The sequence below is a fragment of the Gallus gallus genome, chromosome 14 (genome assembly GCF_016699485.2).
Source record: "Gallus gallus isolate bGalGal1 chromosome 14, bGalGal1.mat.broiler.GRCg7b, whole genome shotgun sequence".
Lineage (NCBI taxonomy): Eukaryota > Metazoa > Chordata > Aves > Galliformes > Phasianidae > Gallus > Gallus gallus.
Window position 1 is genome coordinate 3,174,955 of NC_052545.1, and position 13,411 is coordinate 3,188,365.

The 13,411-nt window shown below is 51.2% G+C and overlaps 1 protein-coding gene and 1 long non-coding RNA gene across 3 annotated transcripts in view; one reads left to right on the forward strand and one right to left on the reverse strand.

Annotated features, from left to right (window-relative positions):
• Nucleotides 1-13,411, forward strand: part of LOC124417206 — a 32,941-nt gene continuing 19,530 nt past the window's right edge. Inside the window, exons 1-2 of the long non-coding RNA XR_006931514.1 lie at nucleotides 1-178; nucleotides 281-395. This is a non-coding gene — a long non-coding RNA (uncharacterized LOC124417206). The remainder of the gene's footprint in view (nucleotides 179-280; nucleotides 396-13,411) is intronic.
• Nucleotides 4,784-7,687, reverse strand: GRIFIN (galectin-related inter-fiber protein). Of its 2 annotated transcripts, NM_001277909.2 has the most exons (4): nucleotides 7,671-7,687; nucleotides 6,818-6,897; nucleotides 6,572-6,734; nucleotides 5,455-6,112 (listed from the first exon to the last, which is right to left on the reverse strand). In NM_001277909.2, the coding sequence occupies exons 1-4, from the start codon at nucleotides 7,680-7,682 to the stop codon at nucleotides 5,948-5,950; spliced, it is 420 nt and encodes a 139-aa protein (NP_001264838.2). In that variant the 5' UTR covers nucleotides 7,683-7,687; the 3' UTR covers nucleotides 5,455-5,947. The 2 variants fall into 2 exon arrangements, with proteins under 2 accessions (XP_015149730.2, NP_001264838.2); XM_015294244.4 differs by lacking the exon at nucleotides 7,671-7,687 and having other exon boundaries at nucleotides 4,784-6,112; nucleotides 6,818-6,987.

Below are 13,411 nucleotides of genomic sequence, written 5' to 3' on the forward strand. Positions count from 1 at the left end.
GCAGCTGCTTGCAGAAGCAGAGGAGAAGCGTGTGGGGGCTGGAAGGAGAGGTGCTGAGAAAAGCACTCGGGGCCCAGAGCTGCCAGCAGAGCAGGTAAAGGTTTTAAAGAACACAATAGCAGGGAGCTTGTGTGTCTGAGCTCGGAGATTCACTCTTGGCTGATGTGGCTGGGATCAGGTTACAGGGAGATTTAGAGTTTGAGCACTTCTGCAACAGGGGCTTGGCCATCAGGTGGTGTGCGTAAAAATAAGCTTTCCTCTGCTTTGTGTTGGTGGCTAGGAAGCTCCTAGGATTCCTGCTGTGTGGATTCAGAGGGAGATCAGCTGGGAAGCGGGGAGAGGTGACATCGTGGCTCTGAACCCTCTTCAGCATTCTGCTCTAATGTTCTGACAAGGTAAGAAAAATAATCTGTGAGCTTCTATTTATCTTGGGCAGCCTTTTTAGAGGAATATCACAACTGGAGTCAGACAGAATCAGTCAGAGTCTCTGAGCGTTGGTTAAGCTCTGTCAGGATCAGCTGCATTCCTTTTTCTCTCTAGCAATAATGCATAACCTTTCATTGTGCAGTGACTCATCTGGAACGACTCGGGCAATTGACTGGAGGTACAATCACTGCTCCCTCACCACCACTGACCACGTTTGTCTCTCTGGTTCCAGTGTGTGCTCACAGCACAAAGCGACTTCAGGAAATGAAATATGACAGTAGATGGAGTTTAGTGCAGAGGCTGAGGTCAGGAGGTGAAGTAGCTGCATCTCAGTCTTACTCCCATTCTACAAAACCAGCAAGCTCATATGCAATAAATCACACAGCAATGGCTAAACCTTGCTTAGGAGAGGTGGCTTATTGAGGAGGAGGAAGAATGAAGGGATGCTTGTGACTTTTTTGGCCGTTGTTTAGGATGGAGCAGGAAGTAAAAAAGTTAGAGAAACACTGATTAGCAGCTGAGACCATAGCAACGACACCTATGTACAGGTGAATGGAAGACTCGTTAAGCTCAGCTCATTAAGACGAGGGGTTGGCTTATCTGCAACCTGGGTTGTGTTGCAGATCATAGAAGGGTTCAGCATGGAGTTTGTTACCATAGTAAGGCAAATTCTCATATGTCACAGAAAGTCCCAGCCGAGATAAGACATAAGCTATATGGCTAGGCCATGAGCTGCAGAGTGAGAATGCTTGGCTGCAGGCAAAAGCACCTGGTCGCTCCCTTTTCCTCCCTGCTCTTTTCCCACCGCATGCCTTGGTTTCCTCACCTCTATAGGGGTGTTATGACACTTTCTTCTCCTTCTAGTTTGAATCCCTACAGCTGCAAAGTGCTCTGTGAGACCCAGCCAGGCAACACAGGTTGAGATGGGGCAGGGAAAGCGACCTGGTCTCCATTGGCTCTTGTGCTCTGGGGAAGTCAGAGCTTTGGCTGGCTGTATTCTTGCAGCTTGAAGGCATAACATGATAGATTGCATTGAGCTCTAGCAAGAGGGTCTTGAACAGACTGCAGAACAGGAAGGTCAGCAAATTCATAAGTAGGGTTAATTTCTGTCACCCTTTTCTTATGCAGCAGAGGTATACAATAATGCATCTGTCAAGTAAAGCAATACCATCATCTTCCAATACTTCAACCTCTATAGCAGATCCTTTCTTTCAGAAAATAATCCCTCTGCAGCCTGCATTTAATGTCTGCAACTTGATATCTGCGGCTATGCATGCAAGATCAGAGCTGAGATGTGCTGCTGTCTGAGCTGGCTCTGGATGGAGATGGTGTGAGTTAGTGACTTTATGAAGCTTCCTTTATATGCAGTAAAAGAAGCGTTTCTCTGCTTTCCTATAGAGACTCCTTTTCAGCTGCAGTCTGGGCCTGCACAGTGCCTTAGAGTTCTCTCTCCCAGTTAGAACAGACCTGCTATTCCTGCTTTCTTCTTGTTCTGTTTATTTGTTTATTATGGTCTCTTCAGGAAAGCTGAATGCTTGCTCTTTGTGTTCCTCAGCCCTTCTGGCAGACATCTGTGACTCCTGAGCATTCAAGGAGTTTGACAGCCCACGTGTTGAATAAGCACTCTCTTAGGTAAGGGCTCAGAGGCGTGAAGAGGAAAGTTGTGGCTCATAAGTTCTGCCCTTGCTAGCAGCTGTATGTGTGGCAATATGCTGGGAGAAGTGATGCCTTGGGGAGGTGAGAAGTGAAGGGCTGTAGATGTAGGTTGGTCATGGAGCTGCACCACAGCATGACTGCATTGAATCAGTGGCAAAGAGTAATGCCTCACACAGCTCTGCCCTCCTTCAGGGGATGGTCATGGGAGCACTGAAATGGCAGAAAACTCATCTGTCAGCTAAACAGTTCCCAATGGCCCTTCTGCCTCTCTTCACCAGAGCCGTCCTCCAGCCATGGCTGCATAGCTAAATCACCAGCACCAAAGTCTTTTGGTTGTTTTTTGTAGGAAAATGGGCATACAGTCAGAAAGCAAATGGGAAGCAGATGCAACTTGCACGGCTTTCTCCCTTTTAATTCTTTCCTAGACATCTTTCTCACTGCACTGGCACTCTGCCTCATCTTGGGGCAGGACCCTGTGTCTGATATTCGCGTGTCCCTTGCTAAGGTTGGCAGAGACAGCATCACTCAGCCTGATGTGTCCAGGCTGCTGCCCTGCTGATTGGATGTGACTGTCACTGACGTGAGAGCCTTTTGCTCATCTGCCCATGAGGAAATCACTGGTGCTGCCGCCAGGGTATGCGATGATTGCCAGCAATGTCAGCAGCACAGAGGAGTGCTTGCTAATTGTGCACCATCATATGCTCCACAGGAGATCTGCAGCCCTGAGATGCTGCCAGAGGAGACCTTGGCCCTGAGAGTTCTGGCAGAGCTCAAGCACAAGGGATTATGAGCCTATTTTCCTTCTTATTGATCTGGGGATAAGCCAGAGCAGTTCACTGAGCTCTGCAAATCCAGCCCAAATGAGGAACACAAGTGGGAATGGGAGAGCTCATCTGCGGGGCCACCACCTCTCCTGGCTTTGCTTCCTGGGGGGCATCTCTCCCTGGTGGCCCTGCCTGGTTGGTGTAAGCAGTAAGGGCAGCAGCTTCTGCTTTATAAGCAGAGCCAATAAGACAGTCCCCATCCCCTCCTGCAGTAACTTCTCTCACTGGAAGCATTGCAACCTGGTTCCTGTGCTGCTTGGCCCCAACAAAAGTACTGAGCTTGGGCTTTACATTGGGCAGTTAAATGTTCATCTCCCTCCTCTTCAAAAGAACCTTTCCAAGCTGGGCAAGAGTGCCTCTCCATCAGTTCCCTCTACAGTCCCAGGCTCCAGGTTGTGAATAGGAAAGCTGATTGAGACACGGGAAGAGGACAGGCTGGTTCTCTCTGATCAGCTCAATACCAGCACACAGTGCCTCCGTGTGGTGCTGATGTGTCAACCCCCTCCTGAGAGTTTAACTGATCATCCTAACAGTGTGGCTTCATTTTTTCCCTGGAGTTTCTCCTTAAGGGGCAGATGAGGGAGAGGGAGTTAGAGAATGTTTCCCCTAACCAGCCAGCCCTGCAGCTTTCCTTGCAGAGATGCTCTGTTGCTCCCTAGGACCACGTTGCTCCAAAGACCCCTTTGCCCTTGGGACTGTTTTGGCTGGAGGAGGCAGCAGATAAAAGCCTGAGTAAAAAGCCCTGCAGTAGTGCTGTGGATGTGTCAGGAGAGATTGGGCTTGCTCAGTGTGGATGGTAACACAGTGAGAGGGGCTGCGGGTACCAGCTGTGGGGAAGGTGCTCGCAGATGTGGCACAATCCCTGCTGCTGCCTGATTTGGTGTGGCATCTCTTGATTTGTTTGTACTTGAAATACTTTTGTTCTATTTGTCCGAGGTCCCCTGTGCTTCTAGGGAGAAAAATGAAATGGTGGTGTATTACTGCAGCGGTGGCTGTAAATGGAGTTTGCAGCTGTGTAGGTACAAAGCATTAGCCTCATAAATTGTTTCATCACTTTTCCTCTGTGAAAAACGATCTGTCTATCAACCCCCAAACAGGCATGAATAAAAAGAACAATTTCTTTCAAATGCAGTTCAGCATTATCAGAAGTATGACACAGAGATCCCAACAGGACTATTTTTGCCTGCATTTGTGTCTGTCTTACTGAAGGGATGGCTGTAGGAGTGAAGTGCGTAGAGCCCTTGAGCAGCATCACAACTACAATTTAAGCCAGATCCTGGCAACCGTTTTGCCTCAGTGGTGATGGATTTATTCCAAAGGAAGCCTTACCATCTCCAAGCTCTTCCAACTTGCCACCAAGACTGTTGTCATTTCCAAATGGTAATTTCTGTTCTCTTTGGGGAGGAAGAGGTACTGGTTGGGACTATTTTGAGTTCCGATTGCACTCTCCACCATGAGAACAGGCGTAGTTCCATTGGTGTTTTTTATGGTCTGGAAGAAAATTATAAACTTTTCAGCAGACTCATAGATGTCAGCTTTGTGGCATCCTGTGTTGTGGTTGGCTACGCAGTCACCTCTTCTTTGTAAGTCCTTCAGACTATAAATAGAGGATAGAGTTGGGAATAGCCAATTTAAGCACTGAGAAATCTGGAGTGCAACTATGGCCTTTGGTGATCCCATCCAAAGACAAGGATGGGCCAGGGCTGCTTTATTACGAAGTGTCATTGTTCTGAAGGAAGGGACTGGCAAGGCAGGACTGTCTGTGTTATTGCTTGCCATCAGGAATGTGGTCTGTCTTACATCTGAGAAACAAAGGAGTGATTTGGGGGCAGCTGTAATTGCATTTTTGGAGTGAGGTCCTGTTCGGATTTAACACTGTGACATTATGCTTTTAATGTGTGCAATTAAAAGAGTAAAAATAGCATCTTTGCTTGTAGTGGCTTGGTCAAGAAATCAGAGATACTTCCCTCTTCAAGGAAGAGGGAACAGTAAAAAGAAGAGGGTGTAAGGCAGAAGTGGACTATACTGAAAGGCAACTGAAAAAGAGGAGAAAATGAAAGTAGGCAGGGCAAAGAGAAAAGTCAGAACAGCTACAGGAAAAGTGGCAGTTTGTTCATTCTGGGCTCACAGGTTTCCAGACCCTGGCTTCTGAAGATGTTCTTTTGTTTTTGGAGTCCAGCTGCATCTCTGTTGCGTGCTGAGGGGCCCATGTTCCTCTATGTGTCCTGATAAGCTTCACCCTTTTCTGACCCACCGCACCACTCCCAGGGTCTGCCTAAGAGGGCTGGAGTTGGCAGGACACAGACTGAGCAGACATCTCTGTGGAACGTATCTTCTGGAAATATCTTGCAAGTTGCATCTTATCACTTTGGCCTACATAGACAGGACTTCCTTAGCCCTCAGAGCAAAAGGGCAGTGTTTTCCCAGTGCAGAGTAAAGCAACCCCCAACCTGTGTCCTCCTGCCCCAGGTACCGTCTGTTGCTCATACTGCACACCTATAGGTTTGCAGGGAATAAAGAACTCAATTGATCTGCCCGGTGAGGGATGTTTCAGTGGGGATTTCCTTGTTGGATTTTATTGGCAAACACAGTGGCATTTTAACCCAGCTCCTGCAGTCCCTTTGCATTGGTAACATCCATACACATTGCAGCCATTGCCATGTGGCCAGCTGAGGACTAGCACTAATTTGCATCCTAATCTTGGGCAAATGCAATTTCTAGAGCAGCATTAAAATATCCAGGCTATTCAAGGCAGATGTGCAGCAGTGATCTCTAACAGCAAAGATAAGAGCGTTTTGCACTTTAGGGCACAGAGGCAGAAGGTCTTCAGTGATCTGGGCTACAGCTAACAGCGTGGCTGGGTGCTGCTCTAATGCTGTGGCATGCAAAGGCTGTGACCGTTGTTTCCACTGCAGGGATGTACTGCAGCTATCTGGCTGGCTGGTGATGGCATAGGATGGGTGGGGATGTGGAGGATGTGGCCCCCAGCCGATCAGGAACTTAAGGGGGAATGGCTGGTGACTTACTAGCAACTCCCTTTGCTAGTAAAGGCCTCGTTTGGTGATTTCCACTGAAGAAATTTCAATATCATTGAGAATCTGCAGCTTGGTGATGGATGAAAGCTGTTTTTGCCGATGCTTGTACTGCAGGATTTTGTTTTCATCAATGAAAATGTGGAAATAATCCTGGTCGGAATAGATTTCAACCTGAAAGAGAGACTCTGTTACATTCACCAGGTGGACACATCCTCCCCAGACCTCAGTGCTGTCACATCGGTGAGCACTCAGATCTGGGAATGTGCACCCAAATCCTCCCAAAGCTGATACATGCACAGATCATCTCTTCTTTGGGCAAAAGAAAAGAATAATAGAGTTTGTTTTTGCTTTGTGATAGCAGAAACTGGTGACAGTGCAAAGCTTAAACTGATGACAAAAGCTCCAGGGATTATTGCTGGAGCTGTGTGTGTCTGCGCCAGAGCTGGCTATGAATCAGTAGCAAAATAGCGGGGACAAAAGAAATACTGACAGGAGGCAGATTCAGAAAGGGGACCTCACTGGGTACAGTGCTGGCTGGAAAGGTGAAGGCAGATCCTTGAGGGCCACCCCAGTATTGGCTGGAACGCTCCTGCCCCACCCGAGGAAGTCCACGGTGTGACCCAGAGCTACCTGGAAGGGTTCCTTGGCTTCGAAGGGGAAGGTTTTGTTCACCTCCTCCTTCCCCCAGTGGTTGGCCAGGAAGGAGTTGCAGACAATTCTGGAGCTGGCAAAGCGGGGGTTAAAGTGGAAGGCGATCTGATCTCCGGGATGACTGAGGAAATTAATTTCAAACCTATAACAGTGAGAGAAAGGGATGCAGAGGGCTATGCAGCAGTAGTGCTGGCCTAAGGGAGCTGTGAGCGTGGCTGTACTCACATGCTGGTGCTGGAGCTGGTTTCGCCCTTGACCACGACGCTCCAGCCGGGACACATCCCCTCTGGGTACAGAGCCTCGAACTGCCGCCCGGAGGTGATGGCAAAGCAGGGCACGGTGGGGAACAGCACATCACAGCCCATCCCCAGCCACTGCTCCGTATCTCTGACCCTCTTCCCCTCCATCCCCATTCCCACACACTCTCTGCCTTTTTCTCGCTCCTAAGTAAGCTCTGAGCCTTAGGATGTTCCCTTCCTCTCAGGATTTTCTTTTGTATTTGCCACCCAGCTCTTTACAGAAGACTTCGGGGCAGAAATTCTCCCTGGCACAAAGGCACCTGCTCCTTCTTCCTGCCTGGACAATGCAACATCAGTGGAAACCTCAGCAGAAAACTTTGTGATGCTTTGAAGCAGCATGTGAAAGGCAGGGGCTGGCAAAGGAGCAGGGTAATGTGGCATCCAGCCCATCCCCATCAGTTTTATAGGGATGACTTCCCAAGATCTCCTGCCTGATCCCATCCCACCAGCTCCCCCCCATCTTCAATGTTAAATGTGCATAGAACAAGCTAGAAAATGTTCCTTGTTGAATAATTCATAGTTTTATTAAATAACTCATTTTAATAAGAAGGGCTTGCCATTTCAACCCGCTTTTCTTAGCACTCTTTATGATCTTGCATTTCTGAGCATTGCCCTCCCCCAAACGCATTGGGAAAAATCTCTCCAGCTTTGGCAGCTCCTTTCCTGGCTCTCCCTTCCCATGGCTCAGTTCTTTCACACCCCTCCCCTTTCTCTGTCAGCATTTCCCATTTCCAGTGCGTTTTTGGGATGTGCAGGTGGAGCGCATCCCCAGCACTTACCCGCAGTGCCATCCTGCTCTCCTGCTCTGTGCTGTAGATGTGAGTATGCAGCTGGGTGGGGGGGTTCTATATAGGGCTGTCAGCCAGGGATTAGCGGAGGCGGCAGCCTGAGGTCACTTTTTAGTGATGGGTGATGGGGAGCAGCAAATCCCGCTCCCCAGGCAGGGTCAGCCCACTCAGGCATGCAAAGCTCATCCAGCCCCACTCATCCACTGAACATCCTGAGCTGTGATGTGATGGAGGCAGGGTGGGAGCAACAGGGCACAAAGCAAGAATGGGGGCTCCCAACGCTGGAGGAGATAACAGCAGCCCTGTCTGCTGCAAAGTCTGTACAGTCTTTTTCTTTGGGTTTTGTTTTGTTTTGTTTTGGCTCACCCCAGAGCTCCAGGCTGAAAGGAGCTGATGGCAGCTCTGTCACAGCCTGTACGGGGCCAGCAGGTTTGGGATGCCACCGTGCTGAGCTCAGAGCGGTTCCCTTCCCTGCTGGAAACAAAGTAGGGATCTGGGAGTGGGATGAGAGCTTTTGTCAGATGTTTCCTGATGTGGAAAGGCACCAAGAAACAGGTTGTGATGAAATGAAAGGTTGATATATACTAGAGATGGGAGTTTGCATCAGCATGTGTTAGTGTATGGTTTGGCAAAGCTGTGCCAGGGAAAGGAAGGGTTACTGTGCACCCATTTACATAGGGTCAGTGCACCAGAAGCACGTCCTGGCCACCCCTTTGTGCCTGGGAGGCTGTGGTTCTCCCTGAATGGTCCTACAGGAATCCCTGGCTTTTGTGGTTGAAAACTCCTCATGCTATGAGCCATGGTGCTGATGTTATTTAATGTGTTTGCTTTGTTTCCAGCAGATAAGCAGAATGAGAGCTGCTATCCCAGGCCCCGGTGCCCTTGGCAGATGACTTAAAACTTAGTCCAACAGGCATCTAAGCCAAGAGCCTCTCCTGGGGCTGAAAAACCAAGTCTCAGGCTGGGTTTTGCCCCTTTGGTCTCCTGCAAAAGCAAAGTGGTCGTGGTGAGGAAATGTGCTGGGAGCACTGGAGCAGAGCTCTGTGCTACAGATGGCAGTGCTGGGAAGCGCTGAAGCTGAGGGATGTGGTTTGGTGTCACGGTGGGGGTGGCTTGGATTTGGATTTGGCAATCTTACCGTTCTCTCCCAACCATAATGATTCTATTCTACGATTCAGTGAAGGTGCTGAGGAAGCAGAGGATGCTGTGCAGAGAGGCAGCAGCAGAGCAAATATCAGCTCCTTTCTGTGCCCAGTGCTCGCCTCACCCCTGCAGCACAGGCAGCAGCACGAGTCACAGCTTCTGGAGTAGCTGCCGGAAGCTTTGGTTTTGTCTCATGAAACCAAGCACTGCCCACAGACTGCACAGGCAGCTGTCCTGGCAGGGTGATGTCCCAGCTGGGCCCCATGACAGCTCCCAGTGCAGCTGCTGAAGCCACCAGCAGCATCAGCAAGTGCTGAGCTCACTGCCCTGCTGCTAACAGTGGTGCTTGGCCAGGCAATGCTGGGGTTGTGGCTTTCTGCAGGGCTGCCCTGCAGGAGGACAAAAAACAGCAGAAATACTTTTGGAGAGATGGGTGGACTCGTGAGGACGGAGAGGGTTCTGACTGCTCTGCTTTCAGGGAAAGCAACTATGGAGAATGCTCAGTGCTCCCCAGAATTCAGTTTGACTCCTTTTGGTGAGAGCAGGAAAGGCTCTGGGAAAGATGCAAACACAGCCAACGATGCCCAAATAGGGGCCGGTTGTACAGGTGTGCCTTGTTTGCCTTCTGCCTGTTGTGGCATCCCTAGGAGCCATCATCACCTCTGCTTAGCAAGGGGGGAGGGAGTGGGAACGCGTCTAAAGTCAGCTGTTGGAGGTGGGCGGTTGGCTCTCAGTGGCACCGCTTTTCCCAGGCACACCGACTGCGTGCTGCTGGGTTACGGCAAAGAAAAACACGGCACAGAAAATGAGCTGCTGGTCTGACAGCTTGGTTAGCTGCAGGGGCTCTTCGTTAGCGTGACATTTTGGTGATTATCAAATCTCTTATTAGCAGACCTGCTCACGCATTTGTCAGCCATTTGGTTGTACAACAGGCAGTGTTTGCACCTATCCCTAAGCCGTTACGTTACGATCCTTGTCCTGCTCTCGGTCATTTGTCCCCAGGCCCTTCTCCTGCTGTTCATGGAGTGACAGAAGTGCTCAGTGAGGAGCCCGGCGCTGTGCTTCCCACGGGGATTTTCACACAAATCTCCCCTGTGAGAAACCGAGTGCGTGTCTGCAAGTGTGGTTATCTCCATTAGTCTGTAGAGGTCTCCAAACGCACAGGATGCGTCTTCAGGACCTGAGCGCATCCCTTGCCTCTGTGCTCCACACACCGATTTTCCTCTGTTGTCACAGACTGCTCTGCAGATGATGCTTTGGTTTCTGATACCTGCTTGGATTTTACCGTGAGTTCCTGTAGGAACGTGGTGTCCATCCCACGATTAACTCAGTTGTGCCCCAACATGAGGCATACTTTCCCTGCAGTGCTGCACGTTGTTCTGTATTTACTTTGTCCTGCCAGCCAGAAAGTGCAGCACGCTGACCTGGCTGTGCCCACACCCCTTATAGTGCAGTGTATGCCCTTGGATGCTATTGCATGGCCCTGTGCCCTACTAACCTCCAACCCTATAGGTACTCATGTATGTATATAGCAGCTGGGAAACCTCAGTGATACACACCTACTGGTGGCCCAAAATACACCAACGAGGCACTGGACTGGTGCATGCAGGGCTGCTTTGGTACCTGATGCTGGGCTGCAGCCAGAGCCACGCTTCTCTGTCCCATTGCTGCTCAGGGATGGGGAAAGTTGGGAGCTGCCTCTGGTAACTCTCTTGGGATTATGAGCACTGGGGCCTCCAGGCTTGAAGCGTTAAGGAACAAGCAATAATTAACCTAGGAATTGTGTATTTTTTTTTGTATGGGGAGATACAGGAGGTCAGGCTTGGCCACATTTGCTCCACCAACTCGGGAACGTCTAATATCTCCTTTTTCATTTCTTATTCTGTCCAACGAGCCAGCAGCCGTGTCAGGGCTGGGGTTGTGTCCTCCCTGTGCTGGCTGCCGTGGGGTTGGGGATAACTGTGCTTTGAGCATCCCCACCCTACTGCCTGCTTTACCGTCTGTGCTACCGCTGTTTCTGCTCCCTCCGGGTTGCAATTTGTAGGACCTGCCAGAAGAGGGCTGGAGACTCCGGGCAGATCCCTGAGACGAATGATAACCATCAGCCAAACAGCGCACGAGTCTGATGCCAGCGCAGCCTGATGCAACACCTCTGTGCCTCCGCTCCGGGATGTGCTCTGCTCTGCAGCCCGCACCTCTCCTTGCAGCTCCTTAAAGAGATCGCTGTCTCTCTGAAAGCGCCCTGCAGAGCGAGCTCAGCCTAAAAAAAATCCCTAGGAAAGAAAAACATCACACCCTGCAAGGTGGCAAGAGACATGGGAAAGCTCACACCCACCGGCACACGCTGCCTGTGCCCGGCCCTGTGAAGTGTCAGCTCCAGCACCGGCCCTAATGAGCTGCTGAGGTGTTGGGTCCCACCCTGTGTTCGTTTATCCGTGCCTTGGTGTAGTGTCAGTGTGTCCTGTGGCCCTCTTGTCAGGGGAAGCGGTGCTCCTCCAGCATGCCTGCAGCCCTTGGTTATGAGCTCCTGTTTGCAGGCATGTGAATGATGGCACAAATCTCTGCCTCGCTGTGCATGGCAGTGCCACTCCTTGCTAGGCCATGCGCTGGGGAAGGGCAGCTGAGGGCAAGGCCTGCTGCTCCCTGCTCCCTCATTGGGACTTCCCTCTGGGGCGGCTTTGAGGAGTAGGGATGAAAGGCGGCACAGTGGAAGCACAAAGCTCGCCTGGTTTGTTTTATTTATAACTGGCGTCTGCTTGAAAGGAAGCCGGCACTATCAGCTCCAGCACCGCCGGGTTAAATGAGTAAATGAAAGAGGAGTTTTGCGTATGATCTGGAGCTCAAGTTTGCTCTTATATGGGCATCCCACCAGGCACTGCTTGCTGGTACCTTGCTGCTTGTGGTGTGGGACGTTCAGGCTCCAGCGGTGAGCCAGGGACCTGTCTATGTGACAAGCAGGAGGCACAGAGGGTGGATAAGCTCAGGCTGCAGCCACCTCCATTCCCCTGGCCCAGGCTGGCTGCATGCTCTGGCCCTGCTGCAGCCATGGCATGGCTGTTCTGTCAGAAAGCAAGGCTTGGTGCAGGGTGTTGTTTACCATCTAGGGTTCCTGGAGCCAATATTTGATCATCTGTAAGTATTCACCCTGCTGTGTTTGCTGGAACCCGATTTATCCCTTCCAAACTCCCCAGGGAGACACCTGCCTCCCTCTCCCCAGGATGGATGGGGAGGAGCAGAGCTGGTGCAGGGCCCCTGTGGTCCCCAGTGTCAGAATATGGGTGCTGTGTGTGACCCCCATGGGGTCTCTGACTCACAGCTAAAGCAATGACAGAGCCCTGGGATGGAGAGGGGAGCAATGTGAGCCCTCACTGCTCCACTCCAGTCTGGATGTGGGGAATTTCTGCTTCCTGGGGATGGAGTCAGGTTTGACAAAGCCCTTTCCATCCCCTGCAGCCTCATCAAAAATTATTGTCAATCCAGAAGCACTTCCCAGGTGAGGTGAGGCTTTGAGGGCCCGGTTTCCTTGGTCTCAGTGGCTCTGGTTTGGTGCTGAGTGATTTACTGCTGTAAAAAGCCGGGGGAGGAGGCACAACAGTGGAGGGGCTGCAGCTTGGCCGCAGGCTTTCAATCCCACAAGTAACAGCACGACAGCCTCTTGCTAATGCTCCCCCTGCAAGCCCCATGCCAGCTCCTTGGACAGGGACCCACGTGGCAACAGGCCTGAGCACGGCACAGGCAGCCACGTTCCACGTATCATCAAAGGCTGAATTCCTCCCCGGGAGCAGCGCGTGGGATGGAGCCGCAGTCGTGCGCCTGCAGCTGCTGGTGGGGAGGAGGCAGAGAAGGGGGAAACCCGGAGCTGGGTGGAAGGAGGGAGCTGACCTGTGAGGTTTGGGTATAGAGCAGACACAGGTGCATCCACTGAGCTGGAGCTCTGGGAGCTCTTGGCAGGTTCCATGTGGATGGTTTGGGTAAGGGGACGTTGGGATGTGTGGAGCCCATCAGCTCTTTGCAAGGGTTGTTGGCATAAGGAATCACAGTGTCATGTGGGGATCACACAGGACTTCCCATGCTCATGTTTGAAACCCTGACAACAACTACCCTAGAGGCTGCGTCTATCCCAGCCCCTGGAGTGATGGGGGGATGATACACACGAGATGAGAGCACAGAAGGGCATTTTTGGATTAGCAGACCCTTCTGAAGGGAATCAGTACCAGCAGGACTCCAGACGTATCTGCCTGACCACCGCATCAGCAAACCCTGAGCTTGGAGTCTTGGTCCTCCCCACATGAGCTGTGACCTCTGCTGCACGGGGCTGGCACTGGGGTGTTGCAGCAAGCTGCGAGGCAGCTGGGGGCAGGATGCAGTTTTCTGCTATTTTGGAGAGCAGGGAGGAAGGGGAAGGGCTGCTGACAAAGACTGAAACTCGAAAAATGACGATGGTGACAAAAAACCTTCTCCCATTTGGGGAACCAAGTGTATTTGTTTCCTGATGTGATCAGGATAGCTCAAACTGAGAGAGGCACGTCTTGAGTTGGGTGGGTTTTGGGGATGGAGCAAAGCCTACCAGTCCCACTCCCTCCTGACCC

Bases quoted from the DNA above. Each gene is read 5' to 3' on its own strand.
- GRIFIN (XM_015294244.4), bottom strand. From the start codon at position 6,957: ATGGGCTGTGATGTGCTGTTCCCCACCGTGCCCTGCTTTGCCATCACC. The intron at 6,735-6,817 runs GTGAGTACAGCC...TCACTGTTATAG, and splicing joins ACCAGCTCCAGCACCAGCAT to GTTTGAAATTAATTTCCTCA. The intron at 6,113-6,571 runs GTAGCTCTGGGT...TCTCTCTTTCAG, and splicing joins AAGCCAAGGAACCCTTCCAG to GTTGAAATCTATTCCGACCA.